A 26,377-nucleotide genomic window follows, 5' to 3' on the forward strand; every position below is an offset into this window, starting at 1 on the left:
AAGAGGTACTGAGTTATTTTATTATCTGTTCCAGATGAGATGTGAGACAAAAGCGAACATTCATCAAGGCATAACATTCAGATTATTAATTGCAAATTAAAAAACAGTAATAGGTCTATAACATTAATTATGAAGTAAATTGAGGGGAACGAAACTGAATATGTATTAATGATCATTTACTTTACTTTTCACTGCTTTTTATATATAAATCTGCATTAATATTTCCACCTCCACTGGATAACAACGGAAACTCTGGTCTTTATCTAACAGGTGTCATGGTGAGCTCCATGTATGTCGGACTTTTTTATTCACCAGGCTCGCTCTTGACACGGAGTGAACACACTCAGAGTTTGTTGGTCCAAATATGTCTCAGAGTTTGTGTAACTGCTTTCTGAAGCAGGGCACGTACACCAGTCAGTCAGCAGGTAATCTTATTACACCACATCTGAAGGGAAACACAACAGATCACCTAATCTCAAGAATGTAATACTTGATGATGTTCCAAAAGTCAAAACCAGACTAGGTTATAATCAGCAGGTGAAATTTGTTAAGACATGGTGTAAAAATATTTCATGATGTACATTTATCTTAAAGTTTTGGATTAAATATAATATATTACTGCATCTTAATCTGTTCTTTTTTAATTTCTCCTAAACCTTTAATCTCTGTTGCATTGACTTTGATCACATCATTACACTTTCTACCAACACTGGTATTGCTATTTTATTTGCTATGATTGTAAAGCACTTTGGGTCAGCTGTTTTTAAATTTGCTATACAGATAGATATAAATGTGACTTGACATATCTATAGATATATTTATAATAATGTGAAATATGAAAAACAATCAATACAGCTATAGAGCAAAAGGCCACTTTGGTCAATACTGTATGTTGCATCATTTACCTTCTAAGACTTTCAATCCAAGCCTGTTTATCTTGACACATTATTGCTGAACCTTTCAAAACACAGGTTATTGCATCCTGTCAATTATCATTTCAGGAAACAGCATGAGACTTTGCGGCTGACGTGATGAGTCGTAGAGTAATTTGGACCCGAAGCTGCACATACATTATGTGATATGTAACATCTAGATCATTGTGGCACGTGAACAAATGGCAGTTGACAGTTCCTCAATTGGAAGAGAAAATAATAGTGATATAGATCAATATGACGAGAACTAAAACAATATAAACAACAATATGTACATAAAAATGGGTAAATATATTGATACCTTTGACAAAAAATGATAATTGTTGGTCCTGGTAAATAAGAGAAAACCTGGTGATCAGTTAGAGAATCGGCTCTGTGTCATTCCAACTGACATATGCATCTGTCCACCTGGGAAAAAAACAAATAGGAACATAATGTAATTATTGCCTTGTGGTCGTTTGACTCCACCAAACAGTTAAAGCGGTAAATATGGTCAATTTAATATTTTCAGGGTCGCTGAAATCACTGTGCATGTGTGTGTGTCTATGTGTCACCTTGTTCGGATGCAGTGCTCCAGTGGAGGAATGAGATCAGGGTCCTGGCTGCTCATGGTTGATTGACCAACAGCTACAAATGCAAAACATTTTCAGTTTAGACAAACTAACAGGTAGTGACACAGCAACTTCATCGCCTATCTTACTAATGATAAGGACTCAAAGAATTAAGATTCTAATGAAAATATGAATTTATGTATTAAATTCACTCGGAATGACAGAATCACTTCGTACAAAAGTTATACCTGAATCTGAACATCTGTATATTTTTATGTTGAAGTTTTAAACATTACTACAAATGAAATCACATACAGACAGTGAGCCGGATCTCCTCCTGTTGATTGGCCAGTCCGTCATAATAGTACAGGTCAAACTCCAGATCTCTGTCCGGATCGGTCAACAGCTCCCTCTGCAGGCCAAAGAGCACGCTGAAGTGGCTCTCACTGCACACCACCCAGATGGGGTAACGGGGAGTTTTCATGTAAGCTCCTACCTTAAATAAACAAAACAAAAACGAGCCCAGCCGAGCAGATTCCTATATTAGCATGTTAACTATTACATGAGGCCCATCACAGTCTTCAGAACATTCTTTGCCGGGATGATGGACACATCTGTGGTGCAGAGACGTGCCCACAATTACACCAAAGAATGCTCATTGACGTCTTGTGTCTTAACTGGAATCAGATCTGTCAGAGACCAGAGAGTCAGCCAGCGATGTCACTCACCTTACAGATGTTATAATGTTCAAATAGGGACAGCAGGCCCACATCACAGCGGCCTTTCATTCCCTTGAGTAGAGTCATGTTTCCATTTCCCGAGTCTAACTCCATGTCATCGTCGAACACGTTAGAAACTGCTCGGCCGCAGAGCAACAAGTTGACCAGCTCCTGGTAAACAAACACACAAGGACATGTTAGTGCCGCACTACACTGTATTTTATATTTAGGTTAGTAACAGTATTGTATCGATTAAAATACTTTTTGTATGTGTGAGATTCATCTGTTGTTGTGCCATCAATAAACTCAGCGTCCTCTCTGTGCACATCTGTTACACCATCAAAGCACATTTCTAACTGTTAGATTTAATTCATCCGCGACAATCATTTGCAGTTGCTGATTGAACAGAGCTGTTTGTTCGGCTGTAAAGATGACAGGTCTTTGACGCAACTGTTCCAACACTCTGACATGAACGCTGAAAGCAGCAGACTTGAAGAATTACAAGTAAATGAATACCTTTCACACTTAAAACCCGCAAATTATTTCAAAGTAATGAAGTCCCAGTGTCACACAACACCCAGCGATCCGAAACTGTTTGTTTTCGTGTCAAACCTGAGTGCAGTAACCATGAGCTCCGATGAGGGTGGTGGTGGGCACGTCCATATCTTCTCTTATTCTTCAACAGAAATAAAGAATGTTCAATTAAGGATGTTGTTTCAAAACATGGCAGTTTAAACTGTACATCACAAAACCAGATGCATACAACAAAGTTAGGAGCGCTGCTTTGGTGCATTCTAAAACAAACATACATTTAAAAGAAGACCTAATCAAATAAACCACATGATATAGAAAGTTTGAGTTCAGTGTAGTGACGACCTTGGAGAGGAAATATTGTTGTAGTGTAAAGAAAAATCTACATACTTCTCAATAGATCGAGACAGCACAGCAGATAGGGTCAGCAGAATGCAGCCCAACACTCCCGTCTCGAACTGGGGAGAAAAAGACAAATCGATTTCCAGCAGAAAAGTTGCCAGAGGTTTCCATCATCAGAATCAGAATCAGAAGTATTTTGCTCTGGTAATTGGTGCATACAATGAACATAGAAACATAAAAACGCAATAACATAAAAACATACATAGGAAAAGCAATAAAAAATAGAAACCAGTATATATTAACTCACTGTTTACTTCTTATTTACTCACTTTTTTCCAATATTTATACAAAGTAACATTTATTGAATGAAGTGAAGTAAAAAGTAATATGCAAAATGCAAAACAGTAAACAGTAAACAGTGTCCGATTGCAATATGCAATGTAATGCAGTATAATATAATATAATATGATATAATGTGTTAATTTAACACATCTTTGAGGTGTGGGGGCGGAATAAAATCATATCACAAGTTCAATGAGACAGAAGGATATCTCACCTGCTCAATATGCTGCTCTAACAGCAGCTGCAGATCCTTGATGCTCTCTGCCGAGAAAACTGTTACCTACAACAGAAACACAACTGTGTTGATGCTGACGTTGTGGCTGCCTCCAACAGTATAAACATTCCACAGGTGTCTGTACCTTTTCAAGCAGACCTTCGGATTTGTAGTGTCCTGTTGGGGTGAAATGATTTCTTCCTGTACTTCTGTTTACAAAAATAAATGTAAAAAACAAGGATTGAATCAATGCTTCAACTGAAACAGCAGATTTATTAGGTACTCTGAGATGAACGGCCCAAGCTCGGATAAACACAAGAATAGCACTCCGTAGGGCACAAGCCTCTGCCAAGGCCCGACAGTCCGCTCCAATCCAATCAAGCCGGATCAAATGACCCACACTAATAGATATCAATCCCTTAATAGCCCTGGGTTTTTTCATCAAGGGCCATTAATTATTCCTTGGGGAATCTCGCAACATCAAGGAAAGTATGACAAATTCTTGGATATGCCCCGTTTCAGATTTGCACCCAAAAATTGAATGGGTTCCTCCCTGATTCATCCCTCCACTAAGTTTCTGCCTGCACTCCACCTGTAGTTTTTATGTAATGCTGCTAACAAACAGGCAAAACAAAAACAAAAACTCCCTGGCTGAGGCAATAAGGAGGGTGATAGTACACTGGAGTTAAACTTTTTATTAACTCTTGGTTTCTAAAGTCAAATTAAGTCCGGTTCAACAACGTGGACGTTGCTCATTTCACAGTGACACACTGAGCTTCCCTGACCCTTAACATCTGAGCCATGTATTTACATGGCATCCATCGGTGAGGAGGTTCTGCGTGATGGTGGCTGTTTGGATGTAGAGGATTAATAAAAAGAGTAAGATCTCACATTGCAACTGTGGCTTGTTTCTCCTCGCCAGCCCTCCACAGGATTTCAGCCACGGCTAAAATTAGACACCTTCTTCTGGTACTGCTGGACGGTGTTAATCTCCTGAGAAAAAAGGCATTTGAATGAAAAGCAGGTTTTCTTGCATAATAATACAGTTCATATCAAAATTCAAGGGTCAGTATTTGACAGTGGCTGAGCGCTCCTTGATGTGAATTACCGGCTGTAAAAAGCAATCCAGTGATTACACTGGTGCACACAGAGGTCAACAGCATTACACAGGAAGAGGGATAACGTACTGGAGGCCTGCGTTCTTGCTTTCACTGTTCTCAAACAGCAGCTTCTTTAGAATAAAGGCTTGGATGGATGCCAGAACTCCACAAGGACCACCCTAGAAAGATACATTTGCAGAGGTCAACAAGCAGCATATTATCACAATTCGATAAGTCGTATGAGATCTGTGTGCTGTATTAGTGAATTTTAGCAAACCAAGACAACCTTTTTCTGCACAATTCCATATCTCAGGTCGTGCGTTTCGGAGAATGTGAAGCCCTGATTCCTCCACTCAGCGCTGAAGCAACTTACGTTGGAACCGAGAAGAATCGCTTTCAATTCCTGGAGCGAAACAGCAAACAGAAAAGCAACCAGAATGAAAATCAAATGCCACTGCAGACACCGTCCCCAGCGTTTTACTAAAGACACCCGGCTGTGAATCACCAACCAACCACGGCAGTGTGTGGGTCCATCGGACGGCCCGCACAGCTGCGCTCCCTGATGGTCCTCTGGAAGGACGCTCCAGAGAGATCTTGCAGCTCGTCATCAATGTCATCTAGAAATACAGAAACACCTCACATCAGCTCGGAGGAGGGTGAAACCAGGGAATAATGCCTGTTGTTTCTATTCTCTGCATCGCTACACATAGATGACCTACCTAAAGCCATCTCGGACACATCCAGATCAGCCACATTGGGTCTGGTCTTCACTCTGAGAAAAGAGACATTATACATAAACTTCTACACAAAAGCCTTGAGCTTTTCACTAGGAAAACATGCTCAACTGTATAAAACCATTAAGTCACTCGTCATGTAGAGTCTAACATCTTTAAGTGATTTACTTGCTTGTCTTGAGCGAGGCTTGCCCCACTTTCTCAAAGCTGTTTTCACTCTGCTTTCTCTCTGGTGCACTCAGCAACTCCCATCTCCCTCCTACGCAGTCAGCTGAGCATATTTCTGTTTCACCACTTTCCACGCTTTTGAGATGTGAGCCAGTCATCAAGAGTCCATTGCTCGACTTCCTGTGTTCTTCTTGTTTTCTGGGCGGCAGCTGGGGAGCCTCTACCCTTCGACTTAGCCTTTTTTTACTTGATTCCTAAAAAGATAAACAACAGTTAGGGATGAGGATATGATGAAGATTGGGATCAACATCATATCTTAAAAACTGCAACACAGTCTCAGCACCTGAGGGGAACTTGCTATTGGTCCAGCCATCATGCCCCGTCTAATTCGATTAGTTTTGCTCCTTTGGGTGCTCTCAGTGATGGTCGTCTTTTTCTCTGGTTCCCTTCTCGTGAAGCTCTCGTTGTCCTGGGCAGGGGCCGACAGGGGGTGAGCTTTGCGATCCTCTGAGTCATAGGTTTGGAAGCATGTTTGATTATTGCTGGACAGACTGTCAGGCATCGATGAGGTATTAGACTGTTGAAAAGACGCGATCTCTTCTGCATCAGACCTGTGAGAAACACAATCCCATATAAGTTCAAACCCATACTAATGTCAAAACAGCACAGAATGATCAGAAACGCTGCTTGTGAAATACCTCGGTCTGATGCGTTTGCTAATAACCAAGGCTGCTGTGTTGTCCTCCTTCATCTCTCCTGGTGTGACTGCAGGAGGAGAAGCTGAGCCCACAGCTGCAGCAGACAGCAGACGCTCACTGACACTGCTGGGGACCTCGTCATCATGCAGACCTGCGATGTGATGCTTCACAATAATCTCTAGTAACGTTTTCAGGGGGCAGCTGAGAACCTGCAATGACAGAGAGGTCAGCCTCAGACTGGTTCGTGTCCTTCAGCTGCGAGGCAAGTCGAGATCTCCATGCCTCCTGTTAGAAAAAAAAGACACTGGACGCCATGTTTTCTGTTTACATTTTGCGTCATGCACCACACACGCTTGGGAATCGCACCCAGAGGGAAAGTCACCAGGTGGATCTCTCACCTTGTTCTCCCTGTAGAGACTCTCTATGTTGAGGACCTGCCTCAGGTGGGATCTGTTGTTGATGCTGGCCTCTGTGCGTGGATGCTCCTCGTCCATACAGCTGATGGTTCTCTTCAGTCCCTGTACACAAGGAGCAGCGTTACATCCCTTTCGTACAGGCTATGTTATCATCCTGATCTGTGAGCCTCCAGACACCCCCCTGCAGAAGTTTGATTTGAGTATGAACCATGATCATAGAATCTGACGCTGATTGGACATAAAGCTATGTTAGCATCCTCCTAGCTAGAGCTAAATACTGCAAATACGGTCACATGTTTCACGCTGGTTTCCCAGATGAATCTATCCCAGCATCAGACCAGAGACAGACTTCGACTCAACACCCACACGGACTCTTTAGCAGACCTGACCGGGGGCTAACGCTAGCAGTGCTAGCTAGCTCTGCACCCAGCAATAGCTTACTTACCTTCCGACTCAGGTATTCCCTCACAAGAGAAGAAGAAACCTCCTCCACAGAAACAGCCATGGTGGGAACATAAAGTGTTCGATTCCGACACCGCACATCCAACAACACGGAGCCCTGTGGAGCCGAGAGGTGGTGCACCGATCTACGGTCAGAAGATGCACAGATCTACGGTCAGCGGATGCACAGATCTACGGTCAGGAGATGTACAGATCTACGGTCAGGAGATGCACAGATCTGCGGTCAGCAGATGCACAGATCTACGGTCAGTAGACGAGGCAGTAAGCGCACACATGTCTAGAGATCAGCGGAACTGTTCGGCTGTTTCCGATCCTCGGCAATGTGCGTTGCCATGGAGACGCTGGTCGCGGATCAGTGGAGGAGTTAAACAAACATGGCGACTTTCCTTTGCCTTAAAAAAACGGGAACTTTTTTTTATTTACCTGTTTTTAAAGATTCTCACATATTCTCTACGGCTGTTGGACGGATTGTGGTGAAAATTGGTTCAGACATTTATGATCAGCCGCAGGAAGAATTGGTTAAACGTTGGTGAGGCCCTGAGTGTTGATCTAGCAGACATACACACGCAAACTGTCATGCATCCCCAAGAGCTTTTGGACTGTAAACAGATGCACACACAGGCAGACAAATTTGTAAGTTATAAGAAAACAATGCTATGAGGAACTGTTGTGAAGTGAAATGAAACTTTTTTACATAAACCTGCATAAACTTTTTTACATAAACATAAACTCCTTAGCAGAGGTAATAAAACCTCCACCCATTTATCTAGGAAATGTCACCAACATCAATAATTATTAGAAACACAACAGGAAAGCAAAAGTAGAATGAAATGTTTCGAGAATATCTAAATAGTTGAGGGGTAATTTTCTGTTGATAGACTTATCAATTCATTTATCAAAAGCTAATTTTCCCCTGCTACCTAGTCTATAGGGTTTTTACATTGTGTTTTATTTACATTGGATGTATTGTTTTTTTTTTAAATAAAGATTCCGACAGTAAAGGCAAGGGGTAGTGATGGATAAGGTTTTCTTTAACAAGTTAAGTCTTTCATTCTCACTTTCCACCTTAAAACTATGAAATGAACTGAACTATGAACTAGTTCAGAATTTAAATGGTGAACTTGCACAACACTGTCTAGCACCATCATCAGGTCAAAATAGTAATGTGCCACAGCAATTCATCGAGCTATCGATTAATATACAATTTATTTGAAAATATGCTGGACGCCATGTTTTCTGTTTACATTTTGCGTCATGCACCACACACGCTTGGGAATCGCACCCAGAGGGAAAGCTTTTGGACTGTAAACAGATGCACACACAGGCAGACAAATTTGTAAGTTATAAGAAAACAATGCTATGAGGAACTGTTGTGAAGTGAAATGAAACTTTTTTACATAAACCTGCATAAACTTTTTTACATAAACATAAACTCCTTAGCAGAGGTAATAAAACCTCCACCCATTTATCTAGGAAATGTCACCAACATCAATAATTATTAGAAACACAACAGGAAAGCAAAAGTAGAATGAAATGTTTTGAGAATATGATTGATTGATTGAATATTTTATTTAGACCTCGGAAAACACATTGAGGGATAAGACCCTCATTTTCAATGGTGCCGAGGGTACAATAAAGAGTTGATACATAGAAGAGTTAATACATTGAATAAATAAGAATGAAATAAATATGCATATATATATACAGTAATACAAGGTATAAAACAATTCGTCAGTATAAAATAATATGGCCAAGTCAACTAGTAGTTACAATCAATGCAGGAGAAGTCAGCTGTACATGAGACCAGACTTGAGAACTCCGTCAATGAGACAAATGAGGACAACTTTAAAGATTTTTGGACCTCATTCCAAATGTATGGTGCTTCAAAACAGAAGGCTGTCTTCCCCAAAATATCTAAATAGTTGAGGGGTAATTTTCTGTTGATAGACTTATCAATTCATTTATCAAAAGCTAATTTTCCCCTGCTACCTAGTCTATAGGGTTTTTACATTGTGTTTTATTTACATTGGATGTATTGTTTTTTTTTTAAATAAAGATTCCGACAGTAAAGGCAAGGGGTAGTGATGGATAAGGTTTTCTTTAACAAGTTAAGTCTTTCATTCTCACTTTCCACCTTAAAACTATGAAATGAACTGAACTATGAACTAGTTCAGAATTTAAATGGTGAACTATAAACGTGAACTATTCATGTTCACTTGTGAACTTGCACAACACTGTCTAGCACCATCATCAGGTCAATATAGTAATGTGCCACAGCAATTCATCGAGCTATCGATTAATATACAATTTATTTGAAAATATGCTGGCCATTGATCAAGTGTTTGGATTATTTATAAAGTAGTGCCACATATTCGCTTTTTCTACTATTAGTACTATTACTTCAAATACAATTGATAATATTTCCGTACTTTAAGGAGGGTTTAAGTACAAGTGGCCCCATTCTGTCCCCATATACATCAAAAATACACATCAATGTCCCCATGTATATCCTCAATATACAGCAATGTCCCCCCATATATACAATATATACTGTATGATGATATAGTTCTGAAGGGCTGTAGATGGTTCAGGCCAGTAGAGGGCAGGGTATGCCAAGTTTTGTAATAAATGCAGAAAGAAAGTGAAAAGGTTCTAAAAACATGAACAACAGCAATAATAATGATCGATGGTAGTGGAACATAAATTGACCCCAACTTCAAGTCAACTTTTAAACTTTTATGATTGTTTTAGTTTTGGAATTAACCTGCAACTTCCTGTGTGTTTGTGCAAGGATTGCAGGACTCAACATGTATTCTGTAGATCAGGTTCATAGAAAGTCAAACAAAGAACAAAGTATATAAAAAAAAGGAGGAGCCACACAGGAGGCATGAGGTTAGGCCAGATGAACTGGATAACTGTACACTAGGGTGAGTCACACTGACAGGAAGTAAAACAACCAGACCCAAGTCTAGAAAAACAAAATAAAACATAAAACCAGGTTTTGAATTGGATCCGCAGCACAAAGGACGCACCCAACCCCCTACATTTATCTTAATATTTTCAGATTCACACATAATTCTTTGAGAAATCAATGAAAGGTTTAGCAAATACCCTATTTCGCAAGGTGAAAAATAAATCCCTGTAATCACCTCCTTACCTGACCAAAATCTAATGGGTTCTTACCAGACCCCTACAGCATCCTTATAAGTCTGTTATAAATCAGTTTAGTAGTATTTGAGTAATTCTGCTAGGAATAATATTGAATTCAACCAGGAAAAGCTAAAAAAATATTTCATACTTCTGTTTGTATGAAATCAAACAGCACCTTGACAAGCAAGATATTGTACTTTAGAGGTTGTTTAAATAAAGAAAATCTACTGCCCTACAGGTCCCAGGGTGATTTCTTGCTTTACCTGGACAGTAAACTAGTCTTGAAACATTTATTGAAACACGGTTGCAAGTGTTACAAAAACTGGGGTAACGTTTCTGTAATAAATTCAATTTGTAATAGCAATTGCCCAGAGCATTATGACATAAAACATTGGCCACTATAATATAATCCTGCTCCGCAGCCGGAACTGTCGCTTAAAACCCTAAAACTACACAGTCAGAGTATCATGTACAACAATTATAAACTACAAAGACACAAAGATTTAATTCTTTCTTCATTTTATTAAAACATTTTCATATGACAAATATTCAGGCTAGCCTAAGTTTTTCAAACCATACGACGGTGACCTACTGTCCAGCACGACTGAATTATGACAACTTCATCAAGAGTATGACATTCAAAAGAAAAAGGGGGATTGGTGCATTAAAAATCCACATATTCAAATTGTTTATATGCTGCGATTAAAAAACACTTTATCTGGACTTCAAGAGTTTCAATGAAAATCAGGATGTACACAAGCTCAAATTGCTTTGATCCTCCAATACGTGGCTATAATTACAATCTCCCATCATCCAAATACTACCCCACCGAGATGGCTAACATGTTAGCCTTTGATATAATACCAGCCAAGTATCACAATACCATTTACTAATAAGAGGAGGGGAGCATTAAACTACATACGACAATACTGATGATATGGGTGAGTATTAGTAGAATATAAACTTGTAAGGTGTTTTCCCGTATATTGTTTGTTAAAAATCAGCAGACAAGGACATTGTACATTTGACATTTCTATGCCTCAACGTAACATTTTGCCATGTATGGGAAGTCTGATATTTACATTACAGTACTATGATACTGAAAAATTGCTGGTATCCCAAATATCACTACGGCCTCTGAGTGAAGGTGGTTTGAGAGCTTTGTGCGACCCCTTGACATGGAGGCAAAGAATCCTGTCGGTTTTTTGGCACATGTATCATCCTACTCTAGCAGGGAGTGCAGCTTTAACATTGAGCAATATGTAAACAACATCTTGCTTTTGTGTGTGTGTGTGTGTGTGTCCCTCCCTAAGGAATGCCAAGCGTACTGCTATTTTCTTCCCTCTGCTGTTTGACCATACCGTACCACGCGGGGCAAAGTTTTACAAAGGGAGCGAGGGACAACAGGGAAAGTTTCCAGAACCTGGAGGGGCGTCAGTAGTCGTACGCTGCAAGACAGAAACAGAAGAGCGGTTATCCACATCTGCCACCCGGCACAGGGTTGCAAGGAAGAGGAGCATGCGATCCACTTCATGCAGAGAGGCTGGAATCCACATCGGAGGTATCATGCAGGCATGCAATCACACCAAGGTGGTCTTACTTTCTATTGTGAGGATGCAGGTGCTCGCTGCCGTGCCTCTGCTGTTCACCGCCTTGCACATGTACTCGCCCTCGTCCTCCGGGTAGGTCTCGGGCAGGTAGAGGCAGTACGTCTCTCCTCGCTCTATATACTGATAGTCCTCACAGTCCTGGAGCGTCTCTCCCTCGAACCACCAGGTGACCTCAGGCTTTGGCTCCCCAGTGATCTTCACAGTGAACCGCACCGGCTCCGAGTCCACCACCGATTGATTCTTGAGGGGCTTTTTGAACCACGGCGCCCCAGACCTGGCGTGATCCTCTTCGTCTTCATAGGCTGCAGAGCCGTTGATGATGCTGCTCTCGTCCTCCCCATCATCCTCCTTTTTCTGCAGACACACACAAGAATCAAGAGCGTTAGAGTCAAAGCGACCTGAGAACGAACTCCTGCTTGGATGTCATTAGGTCAGAATACGTATATGGTCGTGAATATGGGAAGATTTACTTTCTGGAGTGCAGCGTCGATCTCCTGCTGCTCAAACTGCATCCTCTGCAGCTTCTGCTCCTCTATCCTCTTCTTCTCCTCGTCCTCTCTGGCTTTGGCCATTTGTTCAAATCGGGCTCGCATGTCCACCTTCTGTTTGAATGGTGACTCGTCGGCCCTCGCTGGAGTCGTCTCTCCTCCCTCATCCTCCTGAGAAAATACAGCAACTTCAGTATGTGACAGAGAGATAATCCTTCAATCGTGCCACGTCTCAATAAAAAGGGTGAGACCGGACTCTCTGAAGAAAACCGAATATCTGTCAAGAAACATTTCATGAATTTCTTCTTACATCTTGGAACCTCCCGGTTTCTCTCTCTTTAATTTCATCATCGACCGCCTTCCTCCGAGCTCTCTCCATGTCGATCTTCTTCTGAATGTCCGCTTCACTCAGCTGCTTGATCTTCTCAAACTTGGACTTGAGGTCTTTGGCCTGGATGGAGCCAGTCCTCTTGAGCTTCGTGAGCTCTTCATACTCTTGGCTCACAACGTTTGAGCTTTCATTTACTACGTCCTGTGAAATACAAACCAGTTAAATTTGTACGGGGTTAAGTATTTACATAAATCACTTGAAAAATGTGCTAGGAAAAAAATTACTTTGTTAAAATTGTTGAGTTTTGCATGTTTGTGATTAAAAGAACTCACGAGAAACAAATACAATCTTTTTCTGGCATAATTAGTTGACAAAGTGTTGATAGTTTTGATTGATTGATCAATATTGATCGATAAGCTCCACATATATTTTTTCAGTTCCACACTGACCTCGCCCATCTCTTGTCGGAGCTGCTCAAACTCCTGCTTCTCCTGCTCCATCTTCCTCTTGCGCTCCTCCGCCTTACGTCTTCTCTCAGCTTCCTCCTTTTCTTTGAGCAGCTCCTCAAAGTTCATCTCCAGTTTTCTTGGGTACAGCGCCTCCTGAGAATCGCTCTTCACTATCCCTTCTTCCTCATCTAGCACCTATACACACAAAGTACACACTGAGTTAACTTACTGAATCCAGGATTGTGGCCATGTTGTATCACCGTCTAAATCAGGTTTCAGTTTAAAACAGAGCAAAAAAAGTACTATAATTGAATAATGTCATGAAACAAGGAAAACACAGAGAAGCTGCCATTGTTATTTTTGAACGTTGCACACATTCAATACACATCCCAAAAAACCTCATCATCATCTGGAGACCTTCATGTCCATGTATTAAGATTAAATGCATTATTAGAACCAGTCTTATACGATATACGAACGACTGTTGTTTCTTTGTTCTTCTTCGGGGAATAATGTGCGTTTGAAATCTTATTGTTTCATCCACATATGCAGACATCTCCTGACCCAGGCAAGGGCTCTTATAATAACAAATAAAATAAATACATGTTCAAAAGTGATGCATTCAATTAGAATCCAATTAAAGGTAAACACATAAAGTCAGTGTGAAAATATCAAATAAAATAGATGTAGATCACAACTGCTGTGGTCCGTAACTGATATTTATTGATAGTGTTTTTATAAATACTGTTATATGCTCTCAATATCACTATGATGATGAAGTATATATTGTGTTTATGCACATTCTATGTGCTATTTAAATTCCTCTAATGCATCTGTCTCCCTGTTGTTCCACAGAGAAAGCTATGCAGTAGATAAAGACAACGTTTGAGCAACAGTAATGCAGCTCTGACGTGTTAGTGATCGGCCAGATATACCTGCACACTACAGCTCTTCACTGAGTCACGTGCACGTACCATACTCTTGCGGGCCTCAGCGAAGAGCTTCTTCTCCTCCTCCAGCCTCCTCTTGGCCTCCTCCTCTGCTTTCTTCTGCTCCTCTTCTCTTCTCTGTCGCTCCAGATCCTCAAAGCTGGCGCATATCTTCCCAGGTTCACTGCCCTCCAAGTTCAACAAGGCCATCAGCCCATCATCGTCTTCATCTACCAGCTGAGTCAAAACAAAAGAAGGTGAGCTTTGACGACTGTGGATGAGAGGTTTTGTGTAATTTCTCAATATGTGGCTCCTGCACAGAGTACTTCTAGTTCAAGTAAAAGCTGAGAAATTGTTCAACATTTAAACAATACATTCATTCGTAATAGTGGAGGAGAGGTTGATTCAAAACAATTTAAACGTCACATGTGTTTGGTAAATATGAAACTACAGTAGACTTGCGTAACCTGGCTCAAACCTTCAGTTTTTTGTGTTCTGTTGCGTGTTAGAAACGCCATCAACACCCAACTCACTTGCTGTGATTTTTCTCAACTGACTCGGACATTTGCGTTCTCACATACAGCCCCTCCAGGGAATTCAAGAAAGAGTTCAGCGCATGACTGAAAGCATCTTAATTATTATTTTATAAATTCGTACAAAAAACAAAGCTTATAAATCACAATTGGTTGTTGAATGTTTCTTGGCCCTGAGCAGCTTTCAGACCACGAACGTATACGACAGGAAGATACTGCTCCCAGACCAGAAATAGCCTGGGCAATAATAGCTCGTAAGATGTAAAACAAATCATTTTCACACCTTTTTTTATTTGTGGGTTTAACAAATAATGAGATTTAAAGTTGCTGCTAGGTGGAGATTGTTTGACAGGCTAGCTGTGCCTCCCGCTTTCCGGTGATTGTTCTAAGCTAGGATAACCAGCCTGCCAGAAAGCATCATGTAACTCTCTAATCTGTCTAATCTGTAGGAGCTTGTCTTCCTTCACTTCAGTTTTCACAGTGTATTTTGCAGGGATCTCTGTGAGGCATACTGACCATGCTCTTTCTGGCTTCAGCAAAAGCTCTCCTCTCCTCCTCCATTCGTCTCTTGGCCTCCTCCTCTGCTTTCTTGCGCACTTCTTCGACTCTTTGCCTCTCCACCTCCTCAAAGCTCAGCCTCAGTCTTCCAGGTCGGACCTCCTCCTTGTCTTCCTGAGAGGGCTGATCATCGCCCTCACCTTCTCCCTGATAACACACCAACATGCAAACAGCACTCAGACAACTCAACGACAGTTCAAACATTAAAAAATTGACTGCACAATAAAAGTATAAGTGGAGAATTATGGGGTGTAAAACAAATCCAAAGATACTGCTGCTGATCACTCACGATGAAAATGATTTTTATATCAGTATATAGGCAAAGGGGATAATCATTCAAGACAGCATTATTTCAACTTTCCAATTTTCCACTGTCCAACTAAAGGTTGTTTTTTACCATTCCCAGTCTGGCCTCCTCAAACGCCTTCTTCTCGTCTACCAGGCGGCGTTTGGCCTCCTCCTCTGCCTGCTTCCTCCTATGGTCCTGTCTCTCCTTCTCCAGCTCCTCAAATCCCATCTTCAGCCTCCCAGGAGTCACCTGCAGCTTCTCAGAGGGCTTCTCCTCTTCATCCTGACGTAAGCAAAGAGGAAGGCCGATTTAAACCACAGCATCTGGATGTTAAAAATATAACTTTTATCTTTGTTCCTTACCTGTTCAACAACAGAGCGCCGCTTGGCTTCCCTGAAGGAGTGTCTGTTTTCGTCATAGCGTCTCTTTTTCTCCTCCTCTGCCTTCTTCTTCAGGTCCTCCTCTCTGCCCTTCTCCATGTCCTCAAAGTTCACCTTGATCCTGCCCGGATGTCGTGAAGACTTCGCTGGGACCACCCGCACCAGGATTGTGTCATCTCCCTCCTGAAGAGCAAGATTATCCAAGGCACAGAGAGAAGAATTTGTTATAGTGAAGGAATGATGACATTTAGACCACATTGTCAAGTCACGTTCAAAGTTTTCAGCTCTTATAAAGGGTGAAATGCAGTTACTACTCAGTAGCAAGAAGGAAAACCAGTTTAGATCACTCACAGTTTTATAAACTGTGAATAAGAGCATGTATTTGAGTTGGGGGCAACTTTATTGGCTTAATGGCACCCAGCACCATCTGCAGTAGGTCAGAGGATGGGTGTCAGTCAGATAGCGGAGTCTAATTCAGTCACAGTGAGGAGGACTGGAGCTAATTTAGTCACTGGGAAGGTGTGGGAAACAGTTGCCAGTCATATGCTGTCTACACCTGGCAGCTCTGTTCCAGCTCTGTTGACCCGTTTCACCAAGTCTTGGCTGTGTTACATTTGAACATGACTGTTTTAGTTGTAAGACACTCACTTGAGACAAGAGAAGAATAAGTTGTTATGTCAAAGTAAAAAATGGATCTGACTCACTGTAAATAACAAGTATAAAGTATGTATGTATATATAGATGGATGGACGTGTGATTTCTTGTGTTTTTTTATGCCATTTATGAGTCAGGTTTTTTGCATTTAGAAGAAACTGAGGTTGTTAGTGACGTTGTTCAATTGACGTACACGATTCCTGTCTGCATCATTACTGGAGCAATTGCCAGGATTTTCAAATGTCTTAGTATTTTTCTTATTATTTAGATTTCTCCATGGTTAGCTAATCCAATTATATACTGTCGTCAATCTTTACAATCACCAAACTGGTCTTTCAAACAAAGAAACTCACAAATCCCTCAACTGCTTCTAAACTCAAGACAAACAACTAAACTAAAGTAACTGCCTCAGAACTTTATCTCCACATGAAACTTCAAAGTAATGTCATTGGAGTTACAGACCAGGTAATAAAGTTTTATTTCCCTACATGGACGTCTAACTTACTGTTTCTAAGCCATATTCAAGGAGGCGAAATAATCGGAATCAGGATCATAAAACACATAATTGATCCCATCAGGGAAACTGCTTTGTTACAGTTAATACAAAGTTTGTAGTTAAGTGATTTAGAAAAAAATACTGAAACCTGGTGGAATAACAAAGCATCTAAAAGCACTTAAATTAGCCCAGATAATGTCAAAGTCTTTAATTGTAGAATGTTAGGCTCCAAAATCTTTTAAAACTACTGCATTCCAATAAAAAGCCAAAGGACAGGATCCCACAGTCGATGGATCATAAACTATTGCTTTGATCATATTCATTATGAAGGCAGGGTAGTAAAGACAAGGCCATCAAACTCTGGTTAGTTCAGCTCTTGTCTGTAATGTTTACACTTTTCAGTTTTATCTCTCGATATATGTTCACCAAGGAGGTTATGTTTTCACTACTGTCCATTGGTTTGTTTGTTTGTTTGTCTGCAGGATTACTCAAAAAATACAATAACGGATTTCCACAAAACTTAATGGAAAGATGGGACATGAGCCAAGAAAGAACCCATTCAATTTTTGCCATGAATTCTGACAGAGCAGGGGATCCACTTTCTATGTCATTGTGAGATGGGGTGTTTTTTGAAATTGTCTGCAAATTCCGTGCATTTAATATATCGGTCTTGCTGAAAAACATCAGGCTAATTTAGAGGAGGGATATCAACAAGTATCTGTTAGTATCTAGTTATAGGACTAATTGTACTTTAGCAGAATTAGGGCAAGGGAGTCACAGGTAATAGTCTTTAATTGCCTATCTGGCATAGGAATGCTTATGTAACCATTCCCCAGACCTACACTGTCTGTCTGAAAGTATATTTCTTCCTTAAAAAATCCACAGTTCCACACATTGTAATGTACTGCCACAGGTCTTACCCAGTGAGATGTTATAAAGGCGACCAATTCACCTTGAGTTCACACACTGGTCAGGTCAACAGTCCTACTGGTGGTTGCAGACCTATATCCAGCCTCTGCCAACTGTTTGGATCTCAAATGCCACTTAAAATATCTCAGCCGAGTGGCAGCTGAGGATTACCTGAATCATTATGGACACGAGTGCCCCTGTTGTCATCAGAAAGGCAGGACTGAGCCACTCAGACGTTCCACTTCCCTGTGCAGGGACTTCAGCCCACGTTCACTCACCTCAGCTGCTTTCTTAGCCAAATCCTTCTTGATTTTGGCTTTTTCCATGTTGTCCTGGGTCTCCCTTTTCTTCCTCTCTCCTTCCGCCCTCTTCCTTTCCTCCTCTTGTCTTTGTTTCTCCATCACAGCAAATTTCCCCTTCACACTGCCTGAGGATTTCACAGAGCAGGACACAAGCCTTCAGCCTCCCTTTCCTGCCAGACCCCTCACTGAATAGCCATCTGTTCAACCCTCTGTCTGTCTTACCTGTGATTTTGGGGACGTATGATTTTTCCACCTTTGCTGGCTTCACCTCTTCCTCCTCATCGCTGGATGCGAGTAGTTCTTTTATCTGTGGTGGATCAGAGAGAGAATGTGGTGAGGTTACGGTTTAGCTCGGATCATCTCCTTTGCCATCCAGGAGCCATGCTGCTCCCAGCAAGAACAAGGGCCTAATCCCTGCTAATAGCTTGGTCATCTGACCGGCAGGTTGGGCTGTGATTGGGCCCGCTGTTATTGAACAGACTGAAGATGAGCGTAGGTTTCCGAGCTTGGCCAGCTATGGCAGGCATGTACACAGGAAGGTTGTTCTGTCTAAGTATCATGGATAATCCATTGCATAGCACCTTATCACTGCATTTATTGTACCACAGTCAGTCCCGAGGAAAAGCCGCTATACCCAGGGAATTCTTAATCTTTGATACTCACATATTTTGTAGGTTAATATATGTCTCTCACATCATATCATACATATGTATACTCTCTATTTCTTCTAGTGCATTAATTAAGCTATCATATATCAAATATCAAGTGAAGTGATAAAATGAAAGTAAATTGTGCATCATTCGATGCTCTAGGGTTGAAACTAACAATTATTTGCATCATAAATATATATACATGTAGAAATGCATTACTAGTTATGATATACTATTTGTTATTCAATTGTTAATTTTAATTATATTAGGATGGGTATATGCTTTGATCGGCTTTTCCACTAAATTGTTGATGATTATTTTTTATTAGTAACTAAACAATGTTAGATGCATTTCTCTGTTGTTTTGTTTGATATATTTGTTCAAATCTAAATTTTGAATTGAGATTCAAAATTTTAAATTTTTAAATAAAAGAAACTTCTGTGACCTAAACAAATGTTCGGGCAGCTCCACATGCAGTTTAGATTATAGATCCACTCACAGGTTGGTGGAATTCAGTTGTACAGTGTCCATTGTGCACATTAATAGGGTTAAAAGAATCACATCATCTTTTCAAGTCAAGCACAAACCGAAGTTCAATATCACATGAAGTCAAAACCATTATCAGGTTAATTGTATGAAACACAGTGGGATTGATGTTGCAGTGCAGTGTGGTGTAAAGTGATATCTCACTCAGACTGGCGGCCTCGTCAGCCTGTCATGCCTCATCATGCACACAGGTCATGGTCACAGGTTAGTCGGGTTATCTGTCTTTGACCTGCTGCTTCCTGCGGCTCCACTCCCTCTCCTTGACGAATTGGTCTTTCCTCTTCTGCTGCTCATCCCTGCTCCTCAGCCTGCTGCGGTCCTCCCGGGCCTTCTGCATGGCCTCGTACTTGCTCGTCACTTCCCCTTTTTCTTTGTTCAGCTTGGGCATGTAGGTCCTGGCCACCGGCTTTCTAGATCGGAGAAGTTTCTGTGGTTTTTCAGAAAGGAATTAAGAGAGAGTTATTTTATGTGGCAGCGAGGAACAGTTTCTCTCCAAGGCCTCATCTAAGTTGTTGTAAAGAAGCTTAAATCTCACCTCTTTTTTAAGTGCCAGTTCAGACATATTCCGGTCTTCATTTGTATCAGAATGTGCATCCTCTTTCTCCTCGTCATCCGTTGCTTCACCATTTGTCTTATCATCCGTGTCTTTTTCTTTGTGCTCCACACCGTTCACATGTGGCTTGTCAGTCTCAGTACCGTCTTCATCATTTGTGTGGCAGGCTTTTTTGTCTTCCTCCTGAGACGTCTCCTCGCTTTTCTTCTCAGTGTCGTCGCCTTCATCAAGTGCCACATCCTCCTCCTCCTCGTCCCCGTCCTCCTCGTGCGTCACATCATCTTCCTTGTTTTCTGCTTCGCCCATGCTGAGTTCATTTTCATTTGTGACATCATCCATGTCGTGGGCGACCGCCACCGCAACCTGCGCCACCTCCGTCATGTTTGTAGCACAATGACAAGTTGACCGACAGGCTCTGATAAAATGTTACCTGAGGAATAGAGAGAGTATCACTGTATTGTTGCATGATGTACAATTGTATTGATTGATAAGGTCCAACTGGTTTGAACATTAAAAAGTTCTGATCATATGAAATGATTCATCACTTATTTTCACTGAAATATCAGATGCTTGTAAAAGGCTATAAAAGATCCAGTGTGTAAGATTTAGGTGAAAGGCACCTATTGGTAGAAATTGAATATAAAATAATCCTACTGATGTTTTCACTAGTGTGTCTCATCTACTGCATACATTATTGTTTTCTTAAACCTAAAATGGGCCCTTTATAATTAAACACTTTATATTTACATCTGGAGTGGGTTCTCTCTATGGGGGCGGCCATTTTTTTTACAGTGTCCAGACTGGACAAACCAAACACCTCTTGAGTTTATATGACAACTGAAGGCAACCACAAGAAGGAAAAGGGAGGATGAGGTGAGGGGTATTCCGCTGCAACATTCAACTTCACCACTAGATGTCACTAGGTTCTACACATTGAACCTTTAAGCAATTTGACTGACTATGCCAAACACACAATATTAATAATCAATATTCTTTCAGAACATTATAATTTGCGATACTCTTAATATTGATACATTTATCAATAAGGTAACCGATACAGGGTTTGTTACTTTGTGCTCTCATGGCTGTAACAGTTATTTACCAATAAAGGAATCTGAATATGAACATGTGTAGATGTCAGTCCTTTTGTGCTCATTTTAAATAATTAAGATTCCTCCGAATACATTTTGACGAAATAAAGATTAAAATGTAGAATTATTTTCATAATCTGTGTTTTTATTGCTCAGTTAAACGTCAACAAGGTCACAGCCATTGGAATGGTTACATCCTCTATCTTCCCATCCATTTCCTGATGCTGTATTATCACTGGTATAAACAGGTACTGGGACAACAGAGTTAAGGGGCGAGGAGAGCTGCTCCACTTCCACTCGTTGAGGGAGAAGCTGGCTGACCTCTATTAATAGCCCACTTGTGGGTGCAGGACATGTGAGCATGGCTATTTCTGACGAGTGATAGGCATTTACACAGAGCTCAAGTTGGCACCCACATGTCGCCCCACAGACCTTAACAAAATGGCCAGGCTGAGAGCGAGACAACTGGATGAATGAGGGACTGTTGGGGCAGTTTAGTCATCCAACCCTTAAGCGGCTGCCGTTTATCAGTGTCCTCAAATACCTTTGCTTTTCAGACATGACAATCATAGATAAGCACAATGGCACGATTCTGCAACCGTGTATACAAATAGTGGAAACTATGATGCACAGTCTATCTTCTATTTATTAGTCATCAGAGGTCGTCACAATGAATTTATCCGAAAATAAAATACACTTCTCAATATATTAGTAAAGGAGTCTTTGACACACAAATGTGTCAAAGTTTTGAAAATCTGAATAACGAGGACATTATAAAAGTAGATTACTGCATTTGACAAAAAAAGCACATATTCAGCTTTCATGGAGGTTAGCGACAGGAGTCAAAATGACATCAGATCCTCATCTTCTATTTTAAAACTCCAGCCGGTGTCAATGTTATGTTGTTTCATCTATAGCACATTGATCCTTTTTCTGTATTAATGTACAATGTGACCCAGCATATCCTAGTAGGTTTACCTAGTTTTTATATAGCCTATATTAAGATTATAAGTATTAAAGTCATACTAACTTCTCAGGGACTAGTTGAGGATTTTAAGTTCCTAAAAGAAAATATACAGTTACAGGAAACGGTCCAGGTTTGACTGGTGATGTTATTTCTGTTCCCAGCTGGCACAAGATATCATGACTGTGTGACAGAAAAAAAAGTTTGGCTCTCATAAAACTGCAATTACAAGATAATGCTTCTATACTGTAGCTCAAATTAATGAAACCAGGGTGAATTATATATTACTGTAGGCCTGATCACAAGTTATGGACATGAAAAGTAACTAATATGTGTAATTGTAACTAATTAGTGTAACTGTAACTGACCACATTTAAAAATGACTGGATTAACACATTGTTATAGTTAAATAATTCACCTGATGTCTTTCTAAATTAAGAATGAACACCGATTAAACTCACTGGCAATGAAGAACAAGACTGTTTTTATGTTTTACAGAGCTGCTCCTCTGTCTACACCATCTATAAAATGAAATCAGAGATTACCTTTGTAGCAAGCTGTGGTCCTCGTCTATGATTTAAAAAAAAAAAGAAGAAAAGAAATCCTTTCAGTGGATATGAAACAGAAGAAGTGAAACTCAGACGAACCGAGACGCGACCACCGGTGCAACAGCTCGACTGGCCGCTGCTGCTGCTGCGTGTGTGTGTGTGCACGCGTGTGTGTGTCCGTTTCCATAAAAGTACCGTTACTTTCTACCGGATACTGCATACCCCGCGCGCCTGCCGCAGGTTCAGCTGTTGCCTCGCACAGAGGCGCGCACTCGCACACTCCCATCCTGACCACTTCCAGTCACAGCTACATTGATAATGTTCATAATCACTAAACATCAACAATAAGTGTGATGTCAACGACCATGTTGCAGTGATGTAAACACAATCATAGCCACTGTCATTTAATGTCAGGTTATGGAATAATTATGATTTAAGTCCAATTTGTCTACTTTTGTTTTGTCACCCCACTTCCTGTTTAGGTGTTTAGCAAAGAAATGTACAAACAAATAAACAGCTTTTACAGCAACAAAATGCAGTCATATGGACATTTGGTGATTAGTTATGAGCTTACATCCAGGAAGACCTTTATTACAAACTACAGGTGATATTATGGTTCATCATTATACTGTCTTGCGTCATCCTGAGGGCTTTCACTTGGTTATCACATATATCATTATAGCATGTTATGGACGTCTATATTTTGTTTATAGGGGGAATTAAAAAAATGTTTTTGCCAGTTAACACTTCACCAGGGAATTTGACTAAACAAGTACCTGGCCTCTTCGTTGTTTAGCTGAGATAGTACACAGGACTTGGCAGCATTTAGTGTCTATGGTCCTCGCCTCTGGAATTGTCTGGTAGAACAGAGACACTCCTGGTCAAGTCTGTTTTGGAGCACTACAGACATTACCATTATGGGCATGTTGGCCTGTTAGAGCCTGGATTCCTGACTTATCACCTTTCTCATTGTTGAGATAACGTGTCATCATCCACAGAGCCAATCGTGGCTGATTTTTCATTATGGAAACATGTCGTCAGAGACAACGCATACCTACATGTCTGACATTTTGAAGTCATATATAAATTCCCATTATGACGTATTTATCATCCTGATACACTGAGTGACTCTTAATTTAACCTAAGTCTGTCGGTCTGTCCACTGTGGGTTGATTAGAAACCCTGCTGATGCTGCAGACACATTTGTCTGCTCCAATGGCTCCATGCACAACTGCTGACTCACTGACCCAACAGGCCTGATGCAGAAAAAAAACAGCCCCATACTAGCATTACACGTTATTCTGCTATTGCTGCCAGGCCATTTTGGCACACAGTATTTGACAAACAACAATCCCACTAGATTTCTAACATGAAATGAATACTTCACAGGTTAAAGGTGTCATGGTAAACAGTGAATGTTACAAAATTTCAGCAATCCCTCAGTGTGTCCAATCAGAGCTGCTGAGGCTTCGGGAAACCCCCAACAAGAGGCCAGAGCTCTCACTAATACTGTACTTAGAAGTGAAATCTGAGAGCCAGCGAACTATTGGAGGAGAGAAAAATGGAAAAGGTGAGGATCCTGTGAATGAAAGACACTGGAGGATCTTTGTTTTCAGAAAAAACTGTGCACACAGAGAATATTATTATACATTTCACAGCGAGGAAACACACTTCATGCTCCTAAGCTCGGCATGGAGCTTCCCCTTGTCTTTATGTTGTTCTCTCTAGACCTGATTTCGTCACTGTATCTGACATATGCATTTACATAGATTTAGCATATTGTATCTAAACATGCGAAAACAAAATTCGATTTGGGGTCGCTCTTTTCTTTTCCTCATTTGTTGACTCCATTCTTAGAAGGCATGAGGTGGATTGGGGTCTGTTCTGTGAACTTTTGGGGTAAAGGGGCTTCGTCCTCCTCTGTTCGGAGTCCTTCAGGACATAGGGACTACAAGGGGACTGCTTTAAATAGCACCACAGCTGTGGCAACTTATCAACAGTGCAGGGACAGCTAGCCCGAGTCAGACTGGGCCTTTAGCTTCAACTGCTGCAGCTCAGCCCAAACTCCCCCATAAATATTTTTGTGGTGGTATAGCCCAACACCCCCTGCTGTAGCCACAAGACTGGGTCAGCATGTCACATCCCCCATCCACACCTTTTCAGTTCATATCAGCAGATTCTTCATCTTCTATGATCAGTCATTCCCCATCCACTGTTATGCACCAGTCCCAACAGTCAACAAATCAGCCAAGATTTAAAGTCACGTCTCGTCTCAGTTAGCTCACCAATTTTCCTAACAGCCACCTAGAACCCTCTAAGGTTACACAGAGAACGCTGCTGTTAATGGTTTCTATAAACCATCTTGTTCAAACCACAGGCACACAGCATTGTTTGTCCGGATAGTTTGGTCCATTTTTCTTTAGTCCCTGATTTCCAACAGTACACACGTTCCTGCACATAAAAACATTAAAAGCCATTTTCATCCATGTTTAACCGTCTATTCCTGTGGCACTTATTCTTATCGATGATGTATTAACATTGTCCATATAGGGCCTTAAAAGATACCTGTTTTGGGAAAGAAAAGAAAATGGAAGAATGCCACTGAGCTGCGCAGCTGGTGCTATTCCAGGACAACAAAACTGACCTGTAAGATGATCTAAAGAGAGGTCAAGATGCTCTGCTTTGTTCTTACTTTGGGTTTGAATGTGCTAATCAGACTAGACTGTGAGAAGAACACATGGGTGATGAGCTCTGGTGCTGCTGGCTGAAAGCCATGCAACAAAAAACATGTATGTTCAGGCTTTTTGCAGAAGAGAAGCATTCTTAGTGTATCAGAATTCAGTAATTTTTTACACATTACATAACAAATACAACAGAATTTATTAAAGGGAGGTTTGCAATTGAACAGTTTCTGTGTTGAACTACGTGAGAAGCAAGTAATGTCATTATTTCCCAGCTGTGAGTCCTGAGTGCTCAGCTGTCATGAGGAGAAAAAGCAGCTTCACCATAGAACAGGTGTGGACTGCGGTGGAGCTGGCCACACTGAGCTGCTTTAGAGGCCGAGTGAATCAAGATCTTTTGCAGACATGACATTTAGTAAAAAAGGGATTAAGTTCAGCATTATATGAAATGATGGGAAAAGAAGAGTATGACTTAAAATTTGGCTACAATGCATTGCAAGACGGTCATTGAAAACAACAATTCTCTCCATTGGTGAGATGGGGTCTGAATGGCTCATAGTTTATACATAATTTGACCTTGCTTAACCAGGAGGTGCAACGCATTAAGATAAACTAAATTAGGATATAACTCCAGACATAACACCATCAATTGCATCATCATGTATATTATCGTGCAGTTCCTACCAATATCTGATCTGGCAAAGGGTTTATATTTGTACTGTTTTCACTCTGTGAAAGATGTGTCTTGTCTCCTCACCTCACAAAACCAATCAAATTTCCCTCCTGTGATTGTTGCTGCGTTATGGGAGCTTGTGCAGAACATAAGAATCGTTTACTGCCCCCTAGTGAAACAAAGTAGAACATGCCCCTAACAAACTTTGATCTGAAGTATAAAAACAAACTCAATGGAAGATAAAAGGGGGCAAACACGTTCTTAATTCTGTCATAGGGTCACAGGGCCTGTACTTCATTCTATATTATTTACACAAATTTACATTAGGACTGTCAGTGTATCAAATGGTCAGTGAGCAAGAACCTATCATCAAGTCATGCAAAA

At 40.9% G+C, this 26,377-nt stretch overlaps 2 protein-coding genes and 1 long non-coding RNA gene across 3 annotated transcripts; 1 reads left to right on the plus strand and 2 right to left on the minus strand.

Annotated features, from left to right (window-relative positions):
- On the minus strand, positions 1–7,583 carry mindy4 (MINDY lysine 48 deubiquitinase 4). Its single transcript, XM_053431284.1, has 18 exons — positions 7,193–7,583; positions 6,730–6,849; positions 6,332–6,540; positions 5,977–6,244; positions 5,634–5,887; positions 5,451–5,503; positions 5,245–5,348; positions 5,018–5,134; positions 4,819–4,910; positions 4,523–4,624; positions 3,777–3,840; positions 3,632–3,697; positions 3,124–3,191; positions 2,815–2,878; positions 2,212–2,373; positions 1,799–1,979; positions 1,487–1,559; positions 1–1,340 (listed from the first exon to the last, which is right to left on the minus strand). Exons 1-18 carry the CDS (start codon positions 7,250–7,252, stop codon positions 1,292–1,294), a joined length of 2,106 nt encoding a protein of 701 aa, XP_053287259.1. The 5' UTR covers positions 7,253–7,583; the 3' UTR covers positions 1–1,291.
- A 4,025-nt stretch (positions 7,584–11,608) lies between these two features.
- Positions 11,609–17,033, plus strand: LOC128448574 (uncharacterized). The gene is made up of 4 exons (XR_008339764.1): positions 11,609–11,920; positions 14,346–14,423; positions 15,664–15,833; positions 16,002–17,033. It is a non-coding gene; the product is annotated as an uncharacterized LOC128448574 (long non-coding RNA).
- On the minus strand, positions 11,910–20,417 carry nexn (nexilin (F actin binding protein)). The gene is made up of 13 exons (XM_053431285.1): positions 20,019–20,417; positions 19,713–19,910; positions 18,510–18,594; positions 18,264–18,412; positions 15,909–16,109; positions 15,655–15,828; positions 15,216–15,404; positions 14,212–14,403; positions 13,771–13,814; positions 13,238–13,433; positions 12,768–12,989; positions 12,440–12,628; positions 11,910–12,323 (listed from the first exon to the last, which is right to left on the minus strand). Exons 1-13 carry the CDS (start codon positions 20,415–20,417, stop codon positions 11,940–11,942), a joined length of 2,622 nt encoding a protein of 873 aa, XP_053287260.1. The 3' UTR covers positions 11,910–11,939.
- Between the last annotated feature and the right edge of the window lie 5,960 nt (positions 20,418–26,377).

This window comes from Pleuronectes platessa, chromosome 9, assembly GCF_947347685.1.
Source record: "Pleuronectes platessa chromosome 9, fPlePla1.1, whole genome shotgun sequence".
Classification (NCBI taxonomy): domain Eukaryota; kingdom Metazoa; phylum Chordata; class Actinopteri; order Pleuronectiformes; family Pleuronectidae; genus Pleuronectes; species Pleuronectes platessa.